This window comes from Panthera leo, chromosome E1 (genome assembly GCF_018350215.1).
Source record: "Panthera leo isolate Ple1 chromosome E1, P.leo_Ple1_pat1.1, whole genome shotgun sequence".
Lineage (NCBI taxonomy): Eukaryota > Metazoa > Chordata > Mammalia > Carnivora > Felidae > Panthera > Panthera leo.
The window spans coordinates 55,347,183-55,373,496 of record NC_056692.1 but is presented as its reverse complement, the minus strand read 5'-3'; the positions used below and the strand labels follow the sequence as shown (position 1 = coordinate 55,373,496).

At 43.0% G+C, this 26,314-nt stretch overlaps 1 protein-coding gene across 1 annotated transcript in view; it reads left to right on the top strand.

Annotated features, from left to right (window-relative positions):
• The window catches only part of GRB2 (growth factor receptor bound protein 2), a 73,757-nt gene that overhangs the window by 35,568 nt on the left and 11,875 nt on the right, over positions 1-26,314 (top strand). Inside the window, exon 3 of the mRNA XM_042917345.1 lies at positions 25,035-25,132. Within this exon, the coding sequence (XP_042773279.1) occupies positions 25,035-25,132 (98 nt within the window). The remainder of the gene's footprint in view (positions 1-25,034; positions 25,133-26,314) is intronic.

Here is a 26,314-nt window from a genome sequence, read left to right as displayed (position 1 = left end):
AACTATATAATTAGGGAGTTCACGTTGAACTTGATTCTTTAAGAGCAGGAAGTAATTGGAGGATGTTAAGCATGGAAATAACGTCAGAGTTTCATTTTAAGAAAGAAGTTGTAGCTGAGTGGTAAAGGGAAATCAGTGAGGATATTCCACTGTGTAGAGATGGTGGGTGTTTCTGTTGAGGAGGATGCCTATTTAGATAGAAGTAGACTGAGGGGCGGGTCAGGAAGAAGTCTGATTAAAGCAGCTTGGTGCCTGGGTGCTATTCATTGGGAAAGGTAATATGGGAGATAGAATATTTTTGGGAACATCCTGAGCTCCATTTGGTTATGATTAAGGTGCTTGTGAGACATCCAAGGAAAGAGATTTATTGGATAGTTAAATAGGTTGGTCTGGGCTAAAGAGATTTGTGCATATCCAAGTAGAATGGAGGCACTAATGAGAGTTTGTGCAGAGGTGAGCTTTTTCTAAAGTGAAACCGTAAGGTTAGACTAGTACCAAGAAGAGAAGCTGGAGGAGTGTTAGACATCCGAAGGGGAGTTGGCACAAGCGCGGGGGGGAAGCACTCCTGCCGCCTGAAACCGAAAGAGGCCGTTGTAAAACTGTACCGGCAACATCTTAGGTGGATTTTCGGTGTGCGGTCAGTATGTTGACTTTCTGGTACATACCACGTCAGCTCTCCGTTCTTTAGCTGATTCGCTCTTAGGGCAAGCTTAACAAATTCAGAGTTGTGATTTCTTTCTTTCTTTCTTTCTTTCTTTCTTTCTTCCTTCCTTCCTTCCTTCCTTCCTTCCTTCCTTTTTCTTTCATTCTTAATATTATTTTGGGGGGTGAGAACGCAAGTGGGGGGTGCAGAGGATCCGAAGGCGGCTCTGCTCTGACAGGCTGACAGCAGCAAGCCTGATGTGGGGCTCGAACTCCACGAACCGTGAGATCGTGATCTGAGCCAAAGTCGGACGCTTAACCGACTGAGCCACCCAAGTGCCCCCAGAGTTGTGATTTCTTAAGAATGAGACTCTGTGTAGAGCATTTTGCAGATACAGCATTCTTTGTGTCCACTGAACTTTTGGATTCCGGAGATAAATGATCAAACGAAATATCACTGTCTTCTTCTACACAAGCCACATAGTTTTCCAAAGTGGAAAAGATCCTCCATAGAGAAAGCTTAGAAGCCGAAGGCGCTACCCAGAGTGGAAATGATAGTAGCCTACCCCTGGAGCTGATTTTAGAGGTTCGCAAAGTGGAAGATCTGGCAGGTACTTAGTAGTGGGTGGGTGTTGGGACACAGGTTGACCAAAGAAGATAATTTAGGTATTCAGACCCTTTAAGAGAGTTTGTCTTGATTCTTGATGTTAGAAACCAGGAGACCTTTGTGATAGAAAATAATCTTTCCCCCCAAAACAAATAGGACATACATACTTTGTGACAGGAGTAGATTACAAAGTATGGTGTCCGGAGCAAGCCGTCAGCTGGGCACCTCTGTTTTCATTTGTTCCTTCCTTCTTCAAATGACCCAACTCGAACGATTCTCATTTCTTTTCCCGTCTATCCTTTAGACTTACTATTCTTCCTTTTTTTTTTTCCAAAAATTTTTAATGTTTATTTATTTGTGAGACAGACAGACAGGGCATGAATGGGGGAGGGGCAGAGAGAGAGGGAGACACAGAATCCGAAGCAGGCTCCAGGCTCCGAGCTGCCAGCACAGAGCCCAACGCAGGGCTCGAACCCACGAACCGTGAGATCATGACCTGAGCCGAAGTCAGACGCTCAACTGACTGAGCCACCCAGGCGCCCCACTCTTCTTCTTTCTTATACTCAAAGACGAGGAAGCCTTTAGCTTTTAACTGTAGTGCTTTATTTGGCTGTCTGTATCTGTCACATTAGTAATTGGCTGATCTTGGCTGGAGGTGGGGGGCTGTTCTGCCCTTTTTAAGGTTGGCCCACACACCATTGTGCTCAGATGCCCACACAGGAGCGGAGGCAAGCTGGCTGGATTTTGAATGCAAAAAGCATGATACTGTGAGTGGGAGCATGTATAGTTTTAGAATTTTTAAAGGCAAGACAAAGCCCCATGCACCTAATGGGGCCAGAGGATAAACTTTACAACACGCAGAACTTTTATTTCTGTTTTTCTTCATCCAGCAATTTAAAATACTAGGAACAGAAATAAAGTGAAAATTATTCAGTACCTGTATGTATTGCTTATTGCTTAAAAAAATCAGCATATTAAAAAATATCTGCTGGCTCCCAGATTGTTAATACTTGCTGACGTGTATGCATTCTGAGTAATTTAGTGGAGGAAATGAGCTGGATCCTGCATTCTCATCAGGGATGACTTCTTCCCTCAGGGGGTGAAATTTGGTAGTTGGAGGATGAAACAAATCTTACTCTTTTTATGCATATATTACATAAATAGACATAGTATATTTTTGGTAACAAAAGTTTCATGGGGGGGGGGGTGATTTTTTTTTTTTTTTAAGGCTGTGGGTCACTGGGCTACCCCATTCCAGTGCCTGTCATGCTCTGAGTCCCTGTGTCTGTGAGGGTGTTAATGCACCTTCTTTATTTTTCTCATCTCTAAAACTGGTCTGAGGTGGTAAACTCTGAATAACCTGAAGTGTTTCCAGAATGCCTATGGGTGCTTTGAGGACTTATGTGATTCTAACACTGTATATGTAAGGATTCAAAAAGGTTGATTTGTATAGTTCACCTACATCAAGGAACTTTGAGGTTGGTTTAAACATGAGAAAATCAGAAAAAAATACCAAGAGTGGGAAAACATGAGTCCTAAAATATTTCCGACATTATAATTTACGATACCAATGATCTGTATGAGTGGAATTGTTCAGTTAGCAACAGACGTCTAATTGGCATAATACATTTTGCTCATGACGTCTTAATGTTTTCAGGGATGGTAAAAACTACTAAATTGGGAATTTTTTGTGTTCCAGTTTGGTGAGGAGTTTCTTGTTCTGCACTCTCTCCCTGCCCTCCTCCAACTATGATATTGAGGATGGTTCCTCGCCGTGTTTGAGGTATTAAGCTCTGCCTTCATTCAGGAGGTAGTATTTTGCAGGTAGATCTGTGAGACCAGTAAGATGGTATTTCCCAATAAGTGAAGCGACTGGTAAAGAAATAACATATTTATAATGACATTTTAAAAGAGCCCAGTGTTTCGGCCCATTTTTCTTCTATTTCCCTATCCCTTCCCATGGCCTGGTACACTGTCCTGACCTATTTTTCTGCCCTTACACTGCCTGAAGGAAAACACTTATTTGTATCTTTGCCACTGTGTCGTTTTGGGTTTCCCCCCCTTTTCCAGGAGACAGATGAGCAAAATGTATTGTAGAACAAGAGAGACGTAAATTTGAGGGCCAGTTTCATTGTTTATCAACTGTGTTTGTGGTCAGTGAACCTCTTTGAGCCCTGCTTTGTTCATCTATAAAATAAAAATACCCTCTCTGGGAAGAGTTGTTTCTCATATACATAGAAAGGTTATGTAACAGACACACAATATACTGTTAAAAAGTTAAAAAAAAAAAAAAAAAGGCAGCAGTGACCGCTAGCATTGGGCAGCTCCAGTCCAGCACTCTTATTTTATGAGGGATTTGTGTGAGGCCCAGACGAGTCAAGGGACTGGAGCAAGGTTAGAGGGAGGGACAGCATGGATGCCACTGGCTCTGGTTCTTCCGGCTCCGCTGCACCTTTCTTTTCTGTGACACCATTCCTTTCCGGGCGGACACACGTGGTAATGGTGAGGGCTGTGTGTGAGCTAATGCCGATTGAGACCTACATTGCATTGGCAGTGATTACATTTGTGTGGATTCCTAAGGATAGTTCTGTGGAAGCCTCCTAAAATAGGATTACTTTGTCCATATTTGTGACTTCATTTACTAGGCTTTATAATAGGAAAATGGATTGGAAGATCTCCTAAAAGCCCATCTGGTCCTTTGAGTTTTATGTGTGAAGGGCTTACAATTACCAGGAATTATTCCAAACACATAGAAAACCAGTCCCTGTTGTCCAGAGTTGTCTTTTTAAGATGTGGGTGGGTGGAAGATGGGGGTGGGGGAAGAGTGCGCATGAACGAGGTGGGGGAGAGAGACAGAGACACATGCACACACTAAATGCCTGCAATCTGTTGAAACCATATTTTTGAGACTTAAGCTATTGAGGCATTTGCTTATTATGAGTAAAAAGAAAACCAGCCATAAAAATTCATTATGCAATAATCACATTTTCTCATTTACATTTGGGAGATAGGTTGTCATTTCTTTTAAGAGAGAAAGAACTAGAATATTTCTGTAGCACGCTGTTTCTCCAACAAAGGTTTTAGGTTTTTCCTTGTAAGACAAACCATCAAACCATCACTGAGTGCCCTTGAGGGATACCAAGATTTATAGTTGAGGGACCTGCCCACAAGTAGCGCAGTCTAGTAGAGAAGACAGATCGTTAAAATACATTGAGACTGTATGACGGTAGAGCTGAGATAATGCAAAGATCAGCGGTAGCAAAGAGGAAGTGATTCTGAAGTTGAGCCTTGAGTTTGCCATTTTAAGTAGAGGAAACAGCATATACCAAGTCTGAAAATCATAAAACATCCTGGCAGTTGGGAAGCACTTGTAGCTTTAGTATTTGTTGGAACTTGGAGCTCAAGGCAGGAAGTAACAGCCGCCAAGACTGGAGAGCCAGGCGGGGGCCTGATAAGGGAGGAGCTGTGCCCTTGATAGCAGTCTGGAAGCACTGGGAGCTTGTACCAAATGATTGGTAGTGTTTGCTATGCCAGTTAAAGGCCAGCTCCCTGAACTTGATCCCCAGCTTTTCACTTGAGTTATCAGATTCCCTGCCTATAGCTTTTTAGAAGTAAGTAAATATTTAAACTAAGAATGTGGTCATGGGCCTGTTAAGATGAATGATTCCAAATTAGATTTTACCTACATCGGTAGGGGAAAAGTCCTTACATTCAACATTTTGACGAGAATTTTGAAGCTCTAACATATTTGACCAAGTGTCTCCTACATTGCTGTGTTGCTGGTTTTTAATCCCAATTTAAGCTGTGTGGTAGCCCTTCTTCCTTGTTCATCTGTGGACACACTCATTCCCCGTTCCCTTTCAGTGCTCGTTGCGTGTTCAGTAGAAAATACAAAGAACAGTGAACAGGATCTGTAATTTAAAGGGAGGTCACAATGTGATGAGAGGATTTATCAACAAAGGTAGAACTGTCATTGAGAAAAACAGACAATGCCGCTTTTGCTAAATTGTCTCCAAAAACTCGTGCATTGGAAATGGTACTCAGCCAGTCTTCCCAACGAAGAGTCCTAGCTACACCCCTGCTCACTCCTTCTGAAGCAAAGGCTTACGTTGTCCAGCCTCACCCACTTCCAGAGGAGGCTTTTGTATTGTCTCAGCTTAAGATGTGAACACGCAGCTAGGGAAGACCGGACCTTAGAGGAATGGGAAACCACTGAAGTATCTTAAACAGAATGACAGTCTAGCTTAAAAAAAAAAAAAACTATTTTCAGCACGTTTTAGATTTACTAAAAAGTTGTACAAAAGCTCAAGTACACCTTACACCAAATCTCCTCCAGAACTAATATCTTATGGTAGTATGGTGTATTTTTTTTCTACGATTAGTGAACGAATATTGTCACGTTATTATTAACTGAAGTCCACACTTTATTTAAATTTCCTTAGTTTTTTTTTTTTTGTTTTTTTTTTTCCTAATGTCCTTTTTGTGTCCCAGAGCCCCTTCCAGGTCCACATTACCTTTAGTTGTCATGTTTGCCTGGATTCCTCCACTGACTGAGCTGGTTTACATTTTACCAATGTTACTCTGGTTTGCAGAATTGACAACATTCTGAAAGGGAGCAGAACAAAAGTCAACAGGACCGGTTAAGAAGTCACTGTAATAACCAAGCAGAGGTAATGCCAGTTGGAATGATAGAGTGATAGCAGTAGAAGTGAAGAGAACATTCTGATTTGTAAAAGCCATGAGACAGGATGAGAAAATTAAGGCAGTGAGTGCAGATAGAGCAGAAAGTAGGTTAGGGATGGCTATAACATTTAAAAGTTAATGAAAAGGAAAAAAAGCTAGCAAAAGAGATTGAACCAGAGTGGCCAGTTGGACAGAAAGAGAACCTAGCAAGTGTCACGTCCTGAAGGCCAAGGAAGTATCTCAAGGTAAAGGAAGTGGTCACCCCAGTTATGTGCTGCTCATAACCCAGGTCAGATAGGGATGGGGAACTGACCTTTGGATTCAGCAATAGGAGATCATCAGTGACCTCTCTGGATAGTTAGAGTGGAGTAGTGAGAGCAAATGTAGGCTTGGAGTGGGTTCAGAGAGAAGGGTGGGCCCGGGGAAAGGGGCATGAGGAAACTTGCTAGGGAGTGGCAGTGATTATGTAAACTTTACACCAAAAGAAAACACTGCGAACTGGTACTTAAATGTAGTCAGTAATTGTGTGCGGACGTATTTAGGAGAAAGTGTACTGATGTCTGTCTGCAACTTTGAAATGTGTCAGAAAACAGGATAGATAGTGGAAGAATGTATTGATGGATCAATATGTGATAAAGCACATATTGTTTTTAATTTTTTTAACATTTATTCATTTTTGAGAGACACGGATGGAGTGCAGGTGGGGGAGAGGCACAGAGAGTGCGAGACAGAATGTGAAGCAGGACCCAGGCTCTGAGCTGTCAGCAGAGCCTGACGCAGGGCTAGAATCCACGAACCGTGAGATCATGACTTGAGATGAAGTTGGATGCTTAACTGACTGAGCCACCCAGGCGCCCCATAAAACACATATTGTTAATGATATAAATTAGGTGGGTAGGTAAATGTGTGTTCTTTGTAAAATTATTTTAACTTTGTTCTACGTTTGAAAACTTTAATAGGGACGCCTGGTGGCTCATTCGGTTAACTGTACGACTCTTGATCTCACCTTAGGTCATGATCCTACAGTTCGTGGGATCAAGCCCCATGCCCCGCACGTGGCTCTGGCTCTGCGTCTGGCTCTGCACTGATAGTGCGGCACAGCCTGCTTGGGATTCTAGCTCTCCCCCTCTCTGCCTTTGCCTCTCCTCCGCCCTCTCAAGATAAATAAGTGATTTTTTTTTTTTTTTTTAAGAGGGGGTGGGGATAGGAAAAATGGGTGATGAGCTTTAAGGAGGGCACTTGATGGGATGAGCACTGGGTGCTATACATTAAATGATGAATCACTGGATTCTACTCCTGAAGCCAAGACTACACTGTATGTTAACTAACTTGAGAATTAAGGAAAAAAAAGAAAACTTTGAAAATCTAACGCTGGGGGTGGGGGAGGGAACAGGAGAAAAGAAATTGGGAATAGAGACAACTATTCCGGGGAGTTTTGATGTAAAGGGAAGGAAAGATAGGAGGTAGTCGAATCAAAAGAAATCTGTTTTTTACCCCAGTCCCAAAGAGGGGAGAAATAATGGCATTTTTATTTACTGATAGCAGAGATCCAGTAGAGACAGAAAAAAATTGGTGGTACAGAAAGAAACAAATATTACTGGATAAGCGTCCCGGAGGAGGGTCAGAAGAGACGAGATGTGGCACAGAAGTACTAGCATGGGCAAGAATAATAGGAGGCAGAGGAGAAGACTATAATGTTTGTTTATTTTTGAGACAATGCGAGAGACAGAGTGCAAGCAGCGGAGGGGCAGACAGGGAGACACAGAATCTGAAGCAGGCTCCAGGCTCCGAGCCGTTAGCCCAGAGCCCGACACGGGGCTCGAACTCACGAACCACCAGATCCTGAAGTCGGACGCTTAACTGACTGAGCCAACCAAGCGCCCCAGGATAAGACTGTAGATACAGATGATTGTGTAGGTGTGGCAGGAGCTTATTAAGGTGTCTTCTTTTAGCTTCTGTTTCGTCAGTGAAGTGGGAAGGATGGTGGACTCACTGCTGAGACTTAGGAGGAAAGGAGACTTTCCCTCTGGGAAAGGGTGACTGTAATGAGAGCCCCCTTGCGGGTTTTCATAAGGTCTGATAACTGACACAGTTAAAGATTCAGAAGGAGAATGGTGCAAATGGAAGGAAAGACATGATCGAAGTTTTAAAAAAAGAAGGAACTTCTCACAGCTGATAGATGTGAATTTTCAGACGGAAGGGCCTACCCACCAGGCACCCAGCGTGATGAAAAAAACCAGATCCACACTCGGATACATTGTTGGGAAATTTCAGAGTGGCAGTGAAAAAGAAAAAGTTCCAAGAGCATCTAGAAGAAACAAGTCTGTATAAAGAACTGATAATCAGACTGCCGGTAAATAAACTCCGCATGAACAGCTCCAAATACCGAAAAACAGTGTCCTTCACGTTCTGAGGGGAAGCGCTGTTCAGCCGAGAATTCTGTGGAGTTGTGTGCCTAGTCGGACAGGGCTTCAGGTAGAAGCATAGAATCAAGGCGTTTTCAGGCATGCCAGGACTCAGAAGGTTTACTTCCCAAGCACCCTTTCTTGTAAGAGTACTTAGAGCGCACTACAGTTAAAACCAAGAATGGGGAAGACATGAAATCTAGAAATCGATACATCCAGCTGAGAAAGGTATTGGAGGAAAACCCCAGAATGATAGGCCTGTTGAAGAGGGGAGTGGGTATCCCAGATATTTTATAGCATTCTTGAAAAGTTGTAATAACTTAAAAGTGAAATGAAGCCAGGAAAAAAAAAATGTTTTAAGGCCCACTTGAACTCTAGGAAAAGCAGAAGGCCACCCAGTAAAGGAACTGTAATTTTTTTTTTTTTTTTTAACTAGCTTAACTTTCTCTCCCAGAGGTGCAAACTATGACCTTGACAATGAAAATTCAACTGTAGAACATAGCATTTTGGTTCTAGTCAGTTCAGATTTGACAGCTTAATCACTACAGGTCTGTTGTGTGCAACCAGTTGTGACATTAAAACCCTTTTACTGCATGGAGGGGGTTATAAAGGCCTAACCAGAGCATCCTGCAGCTGCAAACAGGAGTCATACCTGAGTTGATGGCAATATGTCAGGTCATTTGGGGGGAAACTACTTGTTATTGTTGACAAGGGAGGGAATCCCGTATGGCTGCTTCCCTCTTGCATTTCCAGGCAGCACGGATTACTTCTGCACTCAGTTGGTTCTGTGGCTAGGCCAGAATCGGGGGGGTTGGGGGCACACAAGTTTCCCGCCTTAAATGCCACATACAAGCAGGAAGTTGTTCTTGTAGTCTGGAATTGAGGGTCTGACGAAGCCATCGTTCGCATTAATACATCCTATTACTTAGTCCTCAGTCCCTGTATTCTCTGCAGGTTGTGACATTTCCGTGGGACGAAAATGATGATTTTCCACACAGAACAGTGTGTAGGTGCTTAGAGAAAGAAAACTAACAGGAGAGCAAGGCTGGGCTTGTCATCTCTGATGGTCCCCAGCAGCAGCTTGGTCGTTCCCCAGTGGCACCGCCCCCCAGCCCTCCCTGCCAGCCTGCTCTTTCTAGCGGTGCAGGTGCCTGAAAGAGGCCACAGAGCTAGTTAATTACTAGAGAGGGAGGCCTGTGCTCCATCAGCAAAAGGAGGGGTAGTCAGTTTAGCCTGTCTGTTAACGGTGGCGGTTTGTCTTCAGTTGCATTAGAGGTGCTTGGAGAAAGTTGTCCCATCCTGGACTCTCGTGTCCGTTTTCTTCATGAAAGTGTCCAATTTGAGGTCTTTTAAGACTTGTAATGTCACTTCTGGAAGTTAGAGAAAGCTTAGTAAGTAAGTGACTAAGCGTGGGTCAGGGTGTACTCGTTAAAATGGAGTATTTTCATAGATTCTAAAGTTTGTCTTCACGTTATACCTGTTTGAATTGGTTGTCTGAAAAAGTAATGTCAGTTTTGTCGATTTTTAATTGTATAGCAATAAAATATGACCTGTGTTCTCAAAGAACTGAGGGATTATCCCTTTTACCGTTTTATAGATTTTCTTTCTTTTTTTTTTTTTTTAAACTTATGGTGGAAAATACTTTAGCTTTTAAATTAGGTCACCCTGAGAAGCCCATGATAGGACGCCAAGTTTTCTATCACACCTTATACTGTACTATGTTCCCTATCCCTGCAAATGGGGATTTTGCACGTGGAGGAGTACATTCTTAAAATAATGTGTATGGACTTTCAGATATTTATTTTAGAGCTTTTCAAAACCTTCAAAATCCCCCTACCCTACTCTAAATTTCCATCTCCTCCTGCCTGGCTTGCTGCAGTAGCTTCTTCCTGCTGCCAGTTTTGTCCCCACAAAAGCCAGAGTCGTTCTCTCTGAAGGCCTGCCCAGGTCTCTCTCCGTGACCTCCAGCACCTCTGCTTTGGACATCCTCCCTGGGATTCAGTGTCTGAATTCTAGGCTAACCCCCAGGAACCTCCACTCATACTCTTCCCTCTGCTTAGAATATCCCTTCCTCACTCTTACCTGTGTCTTCACCCCACCCCCCGCCTAGCTAAGACCTCCTCATGCTTAGGTTTCGGTTGAAGTTACTGCCCACAGGAGCTTTCCTTGACACTCGTCTCTGCGCAGGATTAGATCATTTCTCCCTGAGATGTGCTCTCCTACAAAGTGCCCTAAACTTTTCATCATATAATTTATCCTACCTGAAGTTATGATTCCCTTGCCTTCCCCACTGTCTGTTCCTTGCAAGTAAGGATCAGTTCTTTGTTGTGTCCCTGGCACAGCGTCTGACTCAAAGTGGGCACTCGCTGCATACTTGTCTGCTCCCTGATTATTTTACTAGGATAGGACCCTAAGAATGGTATTACTGGGTTACTAGGTATGAAAATTCAGATCTTTGATACGTATGGCCAGGTTCCTTTTCATAAAACCATAACACCTTTTTTGCTACTCCAACCGGTAACTTTTTCATCTTTGCCAACATGATCATCCACAGGGAGGGGAGATAAAGGGTGGTCTGTCAAATGAGTGACAGAAACAGAAGACTTGAGCCGCTGGATCTGGTTATCCCAGGCACGCCTGCATGAAATCCTTGAAGTCCTCGAAGATTTCTGGGCTTTAGGACTCTTTGGCCCTTTCGCCAGGTGGAGGCAGCAGCGGAGAGGACAGCTCGACTTGCCTGTTAGGCGGTAGTTTCCCTGCAGTGGAGTAGCGCACCGCCAGAGTGGTTACCTGCAAGAGGTGGCTCTGCCCGATGGAGCCACATCCAGCTATCCGGTGTCTGTAATTCCCATTTGTCATTTAGACACGTGACCGCTTCATCCCCGGAGGATAACTCGTAACCTGGCAGAGGGTCACAGGCAAAATGTGATAAGATAACAGTGGCCCCTGCTTCTAAATATAAGAGGGGAGATTCGTTTGTTTACCATATCCTCTGACATACTGAGTTGCTGTACCTTTAGGTTCTTGCTCTATTCCTGGACTCTTTGAAGTTGTCCTTTTTATAGTTCCCAGACAGGAACTGAATTTTATACATCAGCCATGCGACTGATTTGGAAACCGATAGCTGTGGGTTCCATATTCAATTCAAACTCAGCAATTTCCCTTGTCCCACATTTTACTTACTCCCTCGTTATTTACATATACAGCTCCCTTAGTTCATAATTGTTTCTGAGGGCAAGGACCATGTCTGTCTTTTTTTTTTTTTTTTTAATTCCCATTTTAGCTTCCTAGCATAATGCCTTCAGTGTAATTAGGACACATAAACATTCACTAAAGTGCAATTCAAAGTGGACAGCTACTGTCAGTTATTATGACCATCTAGTAATGACCAGGTAACAGGCTCTGGATTTTCATACCTTCACCCTCTTTCTCAAAAGTTCCCAAGAACTATTTGGATAGTAAATAGAACAATCATTTGGCTGCTTAAGAATAAGGTCCTCCTAAAGCAAGGCTCTTTTATAATTTTCTACTCCCAGGTTAGTTGGTAGAAATTGGATACTTGTATTTTCATTGCCACACAACAAATATCACTCTGTATAACAAAATATCTTTTTAATGAGTTCCAAAGGATACATACAACTGATCTTGAGAGTAATTTCAATCACAGTCCTGGGAGGAAACACATGACACCCTTAATCCAGCTAATTGGAGGAGACTTCATTTATTATTATTTTTTTTATTTTAGTTCACGAGCAGGGAGAGAGGCAGAGTGAGAGAGAGAAAATCCCAAGCAGGCTCCACACTCAGCACAGAGCCCGACATGGGGGCTCGATCCCACAACCCTGGGATCATGACATGAGCCAAAATCGAGTTGGACACTCAGCCGAGCCACCCAGGCGCCTTTAATAATGAGACTGTTTACAAGGTGTAGACAGGGCTTCTCTGGGAACCACAGGGGATGGTGCCATGTCAGAGCAAGGAACTGGGTTGCCATCAGAGGCCTGCAGAGAGTGGGGCAAAGGAAGTGAGGGAAGTTACCAGTTACCTGGGGGAGAAAAAGATTGTGTCAGAGGGGCTAAGACCACAGTTGAGGGTTCAAGATTGTCCACAGAAACCCCCAAATTGCAAGAGACCACTGAGAGCGTGAGAGCCTGTTGATGGGGTCCACACAGGTCCAGGGACGAAAAGACAGAGAAGGGTCAGCTGGATCTGGAGAGGCAGGTGGAAGGTACCAGTACAGGGGTACCATCTACCTTTTAAAATTATTCTTGGGCACCTGGGTGCTCAGTCAGTTAAGCGTCCGACTCTTGATTTTGGCTCAGGTCATGATCTTAAAGTTAATGAGTTCGAGCCCCGCATCGGGCTCTTGAAAACAGTGCTGAGCCTGTTTGAGATTCTCCCCCTCTCTGCCCCTCCCCGACTTGCACTTTCTCTGTCTCTCAAAATAAATAAATAAAAACTTAAAATAAAATTATTATTTTTACTCATGGTGTCTTTAAAAGAAATTTGCCCTATGCAGTTCCGCATAGGTGTTTTTCTAAAATGCTTTTCAGAAAAAAAATCAGTGGCCGAGACACCACTGAACCACATCTAAATACCAAGGCTTTTGGGGAACCTGGGTGGCTCAGTCAGTTAAGCATCCAACTTCAGTTCAGGTCGTGATCTCACAATTTGTGAGTTGGATCCCTGTGTCGGGCTCTGTGCTGACAGCTCAGAGCCTGGAGCCTGCTTAGGATTCTGTCTTCCTTTCTCTCTGCTCCTCCCCTGCTCGTTCATTTTCTCTCCCCCCCTCCTTTTCCTCCTTGCCTCCCTCTCTCCTCCCTCCCTCCCCCCCCTCCTCCCTCCCCCCCCTCTCCTCCCTCCCTCCCCCCTCCCTCCCTCCCTCCCTCTCTCTCTCTGTCTTAAAAATAAACATTAAAAAGAAAAGTTTCATTACCAAGCCCTTTTGATTCCACCTCCAAAAAATGTCTTGAATATGACTTCTTCCCTCTACTGCGCTGCCCCTGCCTGTGTCATGGGTCCCCACAACTATAGTGTCATCACCTGTCTTGCCACCTGTCTTCCCTGCACAATGCAGCCAGCAAAGTGTCACTTTTCAGTACCTTATTGTCATCCCTAGCTACCACTTCTCATTCCCTGATTTGCACACAGTAGCTCTCTGCCCACAGCATCTGCAGAAAGACCCTTTGGCTCTCCCCCCAAATGCCACTCTGATCACCTCCCCTAATGGCAGACTAGATAGTTCCTGTGTTTGTTTCCTCCCTCAGATTATACTTAGCAGTAATCCACATTTTCACCTTAGTATTGTAATTACCTGCCTGACTTCCTGCACTCACCTCCACCATGGGAGTAGGGAGTAGGGATTCACCACTCTGTCCAGTACCTCTGTGTCTGTCTTGTGTTACACACTGGTCTGATTTAGAGCCAGATTCACTGCTTTGGAAGTGGAAATGCATTTGCAACTGGCTTTTTTAGCTCAGAATGTTAACATGCTAGGTGTAAGGACCCCTGGCCTTGAGTTTTTAAGAGACCTAGATCCTTATGTGGCTGTCGGTAAGTAGCTCAGTGGCTATTGGTTTTGGTGTTTTTGTGTTTTGTTTTTCTTTCAGTTACATTTTCTGAGGTAGCTCTCAGGTAACAATGTAAATCAATAGATCTTAGTTCACATCTTGAATCAGTTAAGCCTTAATTGAAATTTAATAAACTCTATTGTCATTAGTTTTTTGGAGGCAGGGGAATTTCTTGGTAGCGCCTGTCCCTGTTGGGTTCATGACACTGAAGCAGTGAGGAGCGAGTAGGTCTTAGACACTGGAATTGGTGAATGGGCGCAGGTTTGCTCATCCTCAGAAAACAGTAACTCCTGCTGCTCTGGCTTGGCTGGCTTTGTTTTTTATTTTGTTTGGTTCTTTGAGGGGAGGGTTGTAGAAATTGACCTAAAATTGAAAACGTTCTGTTGTTAGTAAACAATATGGAAAAGACAGTATCTTTCTTGTTGTTGTTGTTGTTATTGTTATTTATTTGGGGGAGGGGGGTGCATGTGCACTGGGGAGGGGTGGAGAGAGAGAGAGGGCTCTGCTCTCAGCACAGCTCATCACGTGAGATCATGACCTGAGCCAAAGTCAAGAGCCGGATGCTTAACCGACTGAGCCACCCAGGTGACCCAAGACAGTATCTTTTACAAATATATTATTGTTAAATAATGAGCTATAGTTAGAGATTATTTTGGTTATTTCCAGTTGGGAGTTCTGGTACGGCTAGTAAGGTTTTACTTTCAACTTAAGGAAACTTAACCTGTCATTTTTAGTTAATGGCAGCCAAGTGTGGCCAAGAGAATAATCCATCCCCTGTTTGTTTGACAGCAAGTTGGGAAGTGTGTTCCTTCCACTCACAGTTCTGCATGGGCTGAGGAGAACTAAAGATGCAGAGTATAACCTAGTTCACACTTGATCCAGGAAGTTTTCCTGTGTCTTCTAAACTGGACTTGGGTCTTTCTCTTCAGTGTTGGGAACTCATATTTTCTGTTGAGTTGGTCCTTGCTGTAGGTAGTACCCATTACTACCTCCTCTCCCGGCGTCTGTCTCCCTGTGTTGCACTAGCAGGTACCAAACTCCGAGCTCCTGGGGAGGGGTATGCACTGTCTCCTTCGCTCCCCTAGCTCATGGCCTGGCACTCCTGTGCATTGTACCTGCCTAGAGCAGACCGTCATTGCTGAACTTTTCAAATGCGCAAAATTTTCTCTCTTGAAACTCTCTGGTATCTATCGCTGTCCCTCTCCCTCCCCCATCTCTCCCAACACCCTGCCGTTGAAATTCTGACGTTCTGAGAGCATTTTACTTTTCTGTTGAGCAGTCAGCTACACCAGTGTAATACAGCTTCCATGAATCACAGAACACAAAAGACAATTATTTTGAGTGGAAACTCTTGGTACCCTTTTGGTAGAAAGAGTTTATTTTGGGGTATTGCCTGTGCACTTAGGTTTCACTGCCTCCAGGTTTATCTGGGTGGAGTAATAGCACGTAAAGTGTGAACTACCTTCCTGTTTTGTTGAAATGTCACAAGCAGCTTTTAATGACAACTGAACCTTAAGGGGTTGAAGAAAGTGTCTGATTTGTTTTTTGAGTACTTAACCGTTGCTCAGAGAAAGAGAAATATAATTTGGTTAGCCTTCTTGATTGTTCATTTTCTTATATATATAAACATAAAGGAAGTCTTAACATTTAAAAAAAAATGCATGAACTCTTAATATAATGTGTGTGTGTGTGTGTGTGTCTGTGTCTGTGTCTGTGTCTGTCTAATCATTTTTCTCTCCACATCAATCTAGCTGCCATTCAACGGAAGAATAGTTAAGTCCGAGGTCTTCTGGACTGTCTCGTATAAAAATTTTTCTGGAAGGGTTGTAGCTATAAAACAATACCCTGCAAAAGTCTGTCACAAGTCAGACATGCAGACTGAAGCAGGCATGTCAGCATTTCAGGAAGTGCTCCCTTGCTGAAAGGTATTAGTCTGGACAGTGTAGCCTCTACACTTCCTCTATCCCTGTTCCATCCAGTCATCACTCCTTTTCTCCATTCCATACTGAAATTTCTCTTCCCTACCCACCCATTCCTATATACCTGCCTTATATCTTTTTATCTTGGGGAAAGTAACAGCAGATAGTCCTGTGGAAAGGATTTAGCATACCCCCTTTGAGATCTTCACATGGAAGTCTTTGGGCAGCGGTGCCCAAGTAGGACGGCAAGACTGACTGCCTGATGATTCTATTACTTGCTTTACTTTGCCTCTCCGTCCTTGGGGAAACAGACTTGTGATGGTCAGGCTTCTTACTAGGGTCTGTTTAAGAGGCTGTTGTTTTTCATCAAGGAATTTGACGGTGGTGTATCATCTGTGCTTCTCCTTAGACGAGCTAGCTCTGGGTTATGGTATGCGTTACTTATAACACAGCCCCCATATACAAGTCAGTTCCTCAAAATATGCTAGACACCATTCTAAGCACTATGAGGACCACAGATGGAGAATTGGGCACAGAGCCAGCTTCAGGGTATTTGCAGTTTATTTTAGGAGAGGGCCAAAGCACACCCGTACACAGTACAAAGTATAGTGGTAGATAAGATGTTATAAGCGATTATGTTACTGTTGAGCATGATCCTCCCTTGACTACTATAAAAGTAAAACAGAGAAAAGTTGACCAAGGTGGTTGTAAGCTCTGAACTGAATCTTTAGAGCTTATCAAATAGATAAGGAAGAGAACAGTCTAACCAAAGGGAAGTACGGTGTGTTTAGAGGTTGATGAGTTGACTTGCTTGACTGAACTGAAGGGTTCTTTTAGAGAACTAAGTGGGTAGGAAGGCAGTTAAGTGGGTGATGGCCAAGTTATGAAAACTGGAATGCCAAACTAAGGATAACTTGAATCTGTGGAAGGCTACTCGGTACTTTTTAAAGAGAAAAACAGTGGTGTTTCAACTGATTTGGAGCATTCAATACATTGAGGTCAAACTAAGGCAGCTTTAATGCTTGGGCATTTGGTACGCCTCAGCCTCCTGATTCACCACTGTTCCCCTTTCAAACTGATCTCCGTTGGTAGCAGCTGTTTAGAGAGGGTACAGAAATCGAGCTTGAGCAACAGGGAAGAAGATACTATTTCTGGGGTACAACTGGTTCATATTCAAATGGCAGTGTAAAAGCGATGAATGATTTTTACCAGTGGAAAATTTGGGAGTTTGAGTGTTTTTTTCCTCCTTCCCTCCCTTCCTCATTCTCTCTCAATTGTTTAAAGGGCAAAACGGAGCCCCTTTCACCGTGTGTCCCTAGTGGTCAGACGGTAGGCTCAACTAACAAATGCCCATTGGATTTCTTTACTTTGATAAATGCAATCCTCTCTTAAAAGAAAATAACATAAAAAAGTCAAAGATTTCAGACTCCTGGATCCCCAAAGAAATGAATCTTCTAGAAATATCCTTCTCAAAGAGAACTAAAAACAGCTTTTCTTGGCACAAATGTTATACTTTTGCTGAGAGAGGTCCTCACCGTAAGGTAAAATACCTCTTCTCTTGGTATCTTTATGTGAATACTTTTTTTAATGAATAGGCCTTTTTTTTAAATGTTTATTTTTGAGAGAGAGAGAACACTAGAGTCGGAGGGGGGCAGAGAGAAAGGGGGATAGAGGATTCGAAGCAGGCTCTGCACTGACAGCAGCAAGCCCGACACTGGGCTCGAACTCACAAAATGTGAGATCGTGACCTGACCCGACGGACGTCAGATGCTTCACTGAGACACCCAGGCGCCCCTGAATAGGCTTTCTTTAAACCATTTATTTATTTATTTTTAAGTAAGCTCTACGCCCCATGTAGGGCTTGAACTCATGACCCTGAGATCCAGAGTTGCAGACTCTGCTGACTGAGGCAGACAGGGACCCCTCTTTCAACCATTTAATAAATAAAACGGTATAGTTTGATGTTTACACACAAAACTTCATAAATGCATTTCGTTTTTTCTCAACTTTCTGGTCTCTAAAGGCCGACTGCCTGTCAAGTGTCTTGACTGGGCCATAGGTTCCCCGGCAAGTGTTGAAAGGAGCTGTAGTCCTTCAGCCTGGAGACTGACCTGGTGGCTGAACTTGGAGAACTGTTGCTCTGAGCGTGCTTGGGTAAACAATTGAAGGTTTCTGTGGGACCAGGAACCTTAATTATTAAACTGCCTTTAAGTTGGTCATCTCATCATTAAAAGCTGAATAGCTTATCTACAGTGTGGGTGTTTTTCGTGATTTGGCACAGTAGAGCAGCCAGCCTAACTGAGATGTTTTCACATTGACAAAACCCGTAACAGACGGAGCGGTGATTGCAAAGCACTTATCTCAAGTGTTAGCAGTGAATCAGTGCAAGTCTGAGACCGAATCCATAATCCATGCAATGGGAGTCTAAAGTTGAAGAGCATTCTAGGAGTTTCCAATAAAATACTCAACAGACAGCTGAAGACAACTGATTTAAAAACAAAATTCTTTTTTAACGTTTATTTTAGAGACAGAGCACGAGTGGGGGAGGGGCAGAGAGAGCCGGAGACAGAACCTGAAGCAGGGTGCAGGCTCTGAGCTGTCAGCACAGAGCCCCACACGGGGCTCGAACCCATGAACCATGAGATCGTGACCTGAGCCAAAGTTGGACACTTAACCGACTGAGCCACCCAGGAGCCCCTGAACACAACTGATTTTTAAGTGGCTGTCCCAATGCAGTTACCCTAGCCAGGACCCTGTCAAATTTTTTAGGGGTTCAAGCCTTTTAAAAGCGTGTATGTGCATCGTGTGTGTGTGTGTGTGTTCTCCCTTTTCTAAGAACTTCAGGTTAATATGATGACCAGATTCTTGAAATCTGTCTTCACATCATGGCAGTTTTTTAGTATTGTTCCTGTAGCATTGATTGACCTTTGAAGAGCAGAGGAAACTCACTGGCTTTTGTTGAATTTCCATGATGCAAGGATCATATAGAAGTGGTATTTTGGGGACCTTATGTGTAAGAGCCTAAATATGCAATTGTTCCTGTCTTTCACGCACAAGTGCTCTTACATAAGTTGCTCTGTGAATTGATACAACTCTGGATTGGCCTACTGTTCCATAACTGCACTGCATACCTATTTTTTAAAAATCATGTTTTTTGTTGTTTATTTACAAAAAACTGAATATGTTCAGGCAGGAGAATAGCCCCATATTTCAAATTACAATCTAAACTAGCAGTCTATAAACAAAATACTTGTCTATCATTTTCCTAAAAGATACCTTTTTCCATAATTTGTATAGAAAGTTGAGTACAGTTCTTGTCTTCCAATATTGGTATAGAAGAGATGGGGGAAAAGAATTAGCTGTTATTGTAACCCTTGAACTCCGCATTTAAAATCTTTTTTGAAGTAAGCCCAGAGTCTTGTATTTGTGTGTTTTCAGAATAAAACAAGAATCCCTGCGCTCTGTTAATATGTGTCCTGCTGGTGCCCACGAACAGCATTACATGAAATTTAGTAGAGACAAAATTCAGTCCCCCCAGGATTGCCACCTTTTCTATGATCTGATGCTGCTCATGTGTAAGGCAGAGTTAACTGTTGTGAAATTTGTCCACTAAGACAGCTGAAATGTAGCTCTGTACTGATTGCTACACTGTTTATCACATTTTCTCATGAATCACCTCAGTAACCCCGGGAGGTGTAGGTGTTACCACCACTTTACAGGTGGGGAAACCAAAATTAGAGAACAGGTCATTTGCCCAAGACCACATAGTTCACTGGTGAGACTGGAATTTGAACTCATGTGTTCAGCCCCTTGAATCCAGATCAGGTGGATCCTAAGAGGCCTGAGACTGAAATTTTTGACCTGACCTCCCTTTCCCTTTGCCCTCCCTCCCCATCTCTCCACCTCCTCCTTCCACTTGGAAAGCTTTGACTTGGTATAAATGGAAATTTGCATTGCTTTAAGAATGGTGTCAGATTGGGGGTGAGGGCAGCAATGAATAGTATCAAAATCACATAATGGAGAAACGTAGAACCACGTGGTGAAGAAAGCTGTATTTCTGAGAAAATTTTTTTCATAGAGTAGTGATAGTAAGCTATGATTGTGGGAGTTTCTGGAGTCTCGCTGTGTTGTTTTCTGCTTCCCTGTGTATTTTGGGGGTGAGAAGTTTGTGCCCAAAGTGTATGAGGAAGCCCTGGTGTGATTTTCTGATGTGTGAATTGGACCAGAATAGGACTCTGTTCTCTTGACTGAAAGATTTCTCACTATTTTTTCTTAATTAAGTGAACTCTACCCGCCACATGGGGCTCAATCCGATGACCCCAGTGTCAAGAGTCTCCCATGCTGTACTGAGTGAGCCAGTCAGACACCGAGTATTTCTTTTAGTTGAAGTATGATATGCATACAGAAAAGTTCATATGTCCTAAGTACCCAGTTGAGTGAATTCTCACAAACCAAACACCCAGGTAGCCAGCATACAGTCAAGAAACAGAACATTAACGACACCTCGAAAGCCCCTGTTATGTCCCCTTCCGTGGACTGGAATGGTTTTAGGTGTCCTGTATAAACCTCACATCATTCCTCATCTTTTAGGTGTCTTTCTGATTTGGTTCTGACATTATTTTCAGTCTTTGTGCCAAAAAAAAGAAGAAAAAGAAGAAGAAAAGTCACTGAAACTTGTCACTTCCTCCTTTTGTAATCTCCTCTCTCGATCAGTTTGCTTCTGTTAAACTAGAGTGTTTTGTGTGGCTGCAGAGTCATAATCTGAGGGATTATGAGAGTTAATAGAACCTGCAGCTGTGAGGTAAAAGCTGAAAATATTCCTTGGAATGTTCAAGACTGATCGAAGATTTGGTTGTTGAACTCCACCATCTATTTTCTTTAAGAGGGAACGAGTGAATGCGCTTGCCTTCCATCGTGGCGAGTGGGGAGAGGGGCGCTTCCTCATTCTCAGAACTCTGATCAGGCCTTTTAAATTGCTAGCGAAGGATGCGAGTGTTCATGTAAATCCTTAGGAAGTTAAACCCAGTCTTTACAGGTGCAGACTCCTCCCCATATGGTTCTGGTCCCCTTGTCTGCTCCACTGTGGACTCACTTCAGTTATTTTGTGTCCTTTGCTGTTTTAAGCATTTAGATGTGTAAATAAAACTTAGTTTGTAAATATGTGTTCCATCATCCCAGCTGCAGGCTTGCCTGTCGTGCTGAGGTACCAGTGAAGCCGCTGGGTGGGAAGACCTGGTCCGTGCCTCCCAGGGTGGCCCGGGCTGGCAGATACACTGTTTCTCCTGAGCTGTGCCTCCAGCGAAACCAGTCTTCTAAGTTCTAGAGTAGAGAAGTTTAGAGGCATGCACAGCAACATTTTGACTTTCTGGTAAAGTGATATTCAAGGTGATAGAATGTTCCAGAAAACCAAAAATTTTAACTATTCACATACATTAAAAATAATCTAAGTGCATCAATTCCATATTTCCCTGCCTTCCTGGGGAGAAAATCATACTAAACACCAAGTAATAATTTTGTTTTGCAGAAAAAACCGTAGTTCTAAATTGCTGCCAAGTCTGAGAGTTGTCCCATAAATTCTTTTGTTAGGGGGGAGCATTCTTCAGGGGGGTTGCCCTTAGTAAAGGTGATAAGAATGTGCAGCTATATGAACTGGTGTGTAACATAGTTATCCTCTTCTGCGAGGTTATTGGTCACAAATTAAAACTGGTCCTTTTCCGGCAGATTACCTTATTCTGTTTTGATGCCCAAATGGGCCAGAGCCCCCTCCTTGTCAGCCTGATTCTCCTCTTTTTCCAAGAAATCTTTAAGGTAGAGAATGCATCATTTCAGGAATTTTAAAGACATTTTGAAAAACTCTTATTCATAGGCCTACAGGTTTATTACTGATATTATTAATTAGGTAATTACTGGGCCACATTTTTCTATAAGCTCTTCTTTTTGGTAGATAACAGAATACTGCCTTTTTTTTTTTTTAGTGTTTATTTTGAGTAAGAGAGAGTGCACATGTGAGCAGGGTAAGGGCAGAGAGGGCGGGAGAGAGAGAATCCCAGGCAGGCTCCACGCTGTCAGCGCAGAGCCCCGTATGGGGCTCGATCTCATGAACTGTGAGATCATGACCTGAGCCGAAATCAAGAGTCCGTTGGACGTTTAACCCACTGAGGCACCCAGGTGCTCCCTTAAGCAACTTCTGAAATCGCTCCTTCACCCTCATGCTGTTGAATCTTCTGTGACACCGGCACGTTATGGGCTTCCACCCGAGGTCACCGCATCTTGGGTGACACTGGTAGAGTGACCTCACTGTTCAGGGATGCCAGCGCTATCATGGCAGGGAGCACCTTGGGAACACTTATCCTCAGTATGGGCTGTGTGACGGGGCTAGCAACAGAATAACTGCTGGCTGCTGCCACAGTTCATGGTCTTTAAAATGCAGATTTCAAAATTATGAATGTATTTTACATGTATTGGTTTGTAACGTTGCAGTATTTAATAAAACTTAATGATTGGTTTAAAAGGGAAAACAGTAATCAAAAGTTTTCATCGCTGAAACTGCTGGGATTTACCAGTAGCTGGTTTTTTAGAGCTATTCACATTCATTAACTCTTGCGGGATTTGCCCTCTTAGCCTGCCCGCTGAAACTATCTGACACCTAGGGCCAGAGGCTGACGAGCGTCACAGATCAGCACCAGGACTGTAGAACGCGTCAGGTTGTAACTTCTGTTCAGGAGTGAATTTGCTTAGAGCTGTTGCTGATGCAGCTTGGCTGTTTGTTGGGTAGCTGACCTGTCTAAAGTTGTGTCTTACTTTGGAATGTCAGTCCCGTCTTCCTCAACTTACAACTATCACAAATCAAAAATGCCTTTAATATACCCCTCACCTACGAAAACATCATAGCTTCATCCAGACTACTTTCATTGTGCTCGAAACACTAACCTCTACTTGGGCAAAATCATGTAACACAAAGCCTATTTCCATAATAAAGTGCAGATCGTTTCACATCATTTATTGCAAACCGTACTGAGAGTGAGAAACAATGGCTGGGTGTGTCTGGCTGGCTCATTCAGAAGAACGTGCTACTCTTGATCTCAGGGTTGTTGCGTTCGAGTCACACGTGGGGTGTAGAGATTACTTCAATAAAAACAAAAACAAAACTTGCAAACCAGAGTGGCTGAATGGGTACAGAATGGCTGTCAGTGCATTAATTAGTGACCCTCAGGCTTGCATGGCTGACTGGGAGCTTCAGCTGCTGCACATCACAAAAGAGAATAGGACCATGTATTGCTAGCCCAGGAAACTATCACAGTTCAAAATTTGAAGTACAGTTTTTTCCTGAATGTGTCACTTTCACACCATCGTAATGCCAAAAATTCATCAGTCGAACCATTATAGGTCAGGGACCATCTGTACCTACACATCATGCACTCTGAGCAGTCTAAGTTCTAATTTGATAATGAGTACAGCATCGTTCAGCATCTTGAATAAATCATTTGGTGTTTTGGTTGTGGTTTTTATTTTTTAGAGAGAGCATGCACGAGCAAGGGAGGGGGCAGAGAGAGAATCTTTTTTTTTTTTTTAAGATTTATTTTATTTTTAGAGAAAGAGTGTGAGAGAGCAGCAGAGGGAGTGAGAGAGGAGACAGAGGGAATAAGAATGAGAATATCTTAAAGCAGGCTCCGTGCTCAGCGCAGAGCCTTAACACGGGGTTCAGTCCTACAACCCTGGGATCATGACCTGAGCCGAAATCAAGAGTCGGATGTTCAACCGACTGAGCCACCCAGGCACCCCTTGAATAAATCATTTTGTAAAGAATTTTACCAGCTTTCTTGGGGCGCCTGGGTGGCTCAGTCGGTTGAGCGGCCGACTTCGGCTCAGATCATGATCTCACGGTCCGTGAGTTCGAGCCCCGCGTCGGGCTCTGGGCTGATGGCTCAGAGCCTGGAGCCTGCTTCCGATTCTGTGTCTCCCTCTCTCTCTGACCCTCCCCCGTTCATGCTCTGTCTCTCTCTGTCTCAAAAATAAATGTTAAAAAAATTTTTTTTTTTTTTTTTAAAAGAGCATGTGACTCTTGATCTTGCAGTTACGAGTTAAAACCCCACATTGGATGTAGAGATTACTTAAAGAAAAAATAAACTTTAAAAAACATTTTTTTAATTAAAAAAAATTTCTTTACAGAACTTTGTTGTATAGTATAGACTAACTGCCACTCTGCTGGTCCATCTACCTTTTCTTGTGTTCAGCGTTTTGGAGTTGGGTTCATGTTTCTATTTTCTCTTTTAAGTCATTAAAATGCCTTCTGCTCTTTACCTTTTGTTAGAAATCTAGAATTCAGAGGTGGCTTTTCTACTCTATCTGTTCTCTTCTGCTCCTTATACTGTCATGCAGTATCATGGTCCAGCCTATCCATGTAAACTCTCAAGGAACAGTTTGGGATCTGAAAATCAATGTGTGATTCACTAGCTCATAACCTTGGGTAGTCATGTCACATTTGTAGAGGATGTTTTCAGTCATTCTCTAAATGCCGTGTTTCGGTTTTATGGGCTCTGGATCTTCCCCCTGAATTGGGCTGGGTGGTGTGCTTCCAGCATTTTCTAACTCAAATGCATTGTGGCCTTGAGGGTGAGTGAAGTGGGATTTGCTGTGCTTTTTCATTAAAAAACGATTCACGTATGAGGACACAAGGATGTACGTACATGACACACCTGTTTGGTGGCTGACCTGGGATTGGATCTGTGATTCTGGAGATGGGTTCTAGAGAAGTCTTGAAGTTCTTTGCTGCTGCTTCTCCATTCTGCTGTTCTGCCTGCTTTCCTAGAGAGCATCCCTGTAGGGCTCCCTTCATTCTCCAGCATCAATGCCTGCTGTTGTCCAGAATCTCCTTTCCCAAACTGGTACTTTCCCCTCTCATTCTCCCATCTGCATCTAGGGGTTAATGCTAGATGTTTGGGGGCCCCAGACTCTCATTTTCAGAGACCGTTTCTTTTTTTTTTTTAACTAGAATATATAAGAAGTGGCAATAACGTTGGTTTTCTGAATTTACGTGAAGTTTTACGTCCATGTAACTGATCATACTTCAAATAACACCTTATACAAACAAACCTAAATGGCAACATGCATTGTCTTAGTGGCTGCCTTTTTAAGAATGATAAGGAGGAAAAAAAAAAAGAAAAGGAAATGATTGATTTTTTTTCCCCCTTGTTTTCTTTCTTTTCAGGTTTTAAATGAAGAATGTGATCAGAACTGGTACAAGGCAGAGCTCAATGGGAAAGATGGCTTCATTCCCAAGAATTACATAGAAATGAAACCACATCCGTAAGTTGGGCTCTGCTAGTCTTCCAAGGGTCAGACCCATCTGCTCATTTCAAAGAATGTTTTTAAAATTGAGATCCTAGAGATAATAGTCGTATTTTTTATCTTCCCAGAAAATTAACAAAGCATGTTGATTTTGCATGTTAATAGTATGTAATGATAATACTCAATAGTAGTATGTTTTAGACTGATAATAGTTGCTGGTTATCTTTAATGAAGCAATTGTTTCATTTTTGAAACAGTAGTTTATATACTATTACATAATAATAGTACACATTTTGGATTGATACTGTCTGTGATCTTCAAATAATAAAACAACAGTAATGCCACTCCAGGATTCTTTTTCACAAAACCCCTGGGGCCAGAAGTGTTTCATAATTCTACATGTTTTGAGTTTTAGAAAGGGTACTTACCACAGGGTCTTGTTGATACATTTGATTACCCTATAGGACTTTATCTTAATAATCTTTGTATCCCCAGAGCACAATGCTTGGCAGTATAATAGGTTTTCAGAAAATGCTTAGTATCACTACCCTTGCCTACCACTCAGTGTTCCTGCGTTAGAGAAAACAAAATAATCTCCCTACTCCAGGCTCTTGAGAGCAGTGAATTTTTTTCTCTTTTTCTCCCTAGGAACCTCCCCTCCCCCACCCAGTTTATACTGGTAGGTGACATGGTGGGACCCTGGGAGCCCATATAGACCACAGCCTTCCCACCCTCACCCACCATCTCCTTCACTGGCCCTGCTCCTCCCTCAGAAGCAGTCTCTTCCATTCCTTGTACATCGGTGGGAATTGAGGCTTCGTACTCAGACTAGCGTGCCATTGAGACACGAGGGAGGAGTCAGTTGTGTCTACTTCGGTTAACACAGAATGATAAGAAGCCCTTTAGATGACTTGACCCACCTTGAATAGCAGCCCAACTGTCCCTCTCCTTCACTGTCACTGCTCTCATGGGTGCCCGTCATTTCTTTCCTCTCCCAAGCACTAGAGCGAAGATCTTACCCCATCTAATCACACACCCGGCTCGGTGTCACAGAGCCCGAAGGGGCCCTTAAGATCATCTAGTTCATTTCTCTTTATCCTAGAAATTAGGGAAGCTATTTTTATTTCACTGCTATAATTTCAGTAACTTATAAATTTAGTTCTCATTATAAAAGACACTGTAGGAAACTCTAGAGTACAT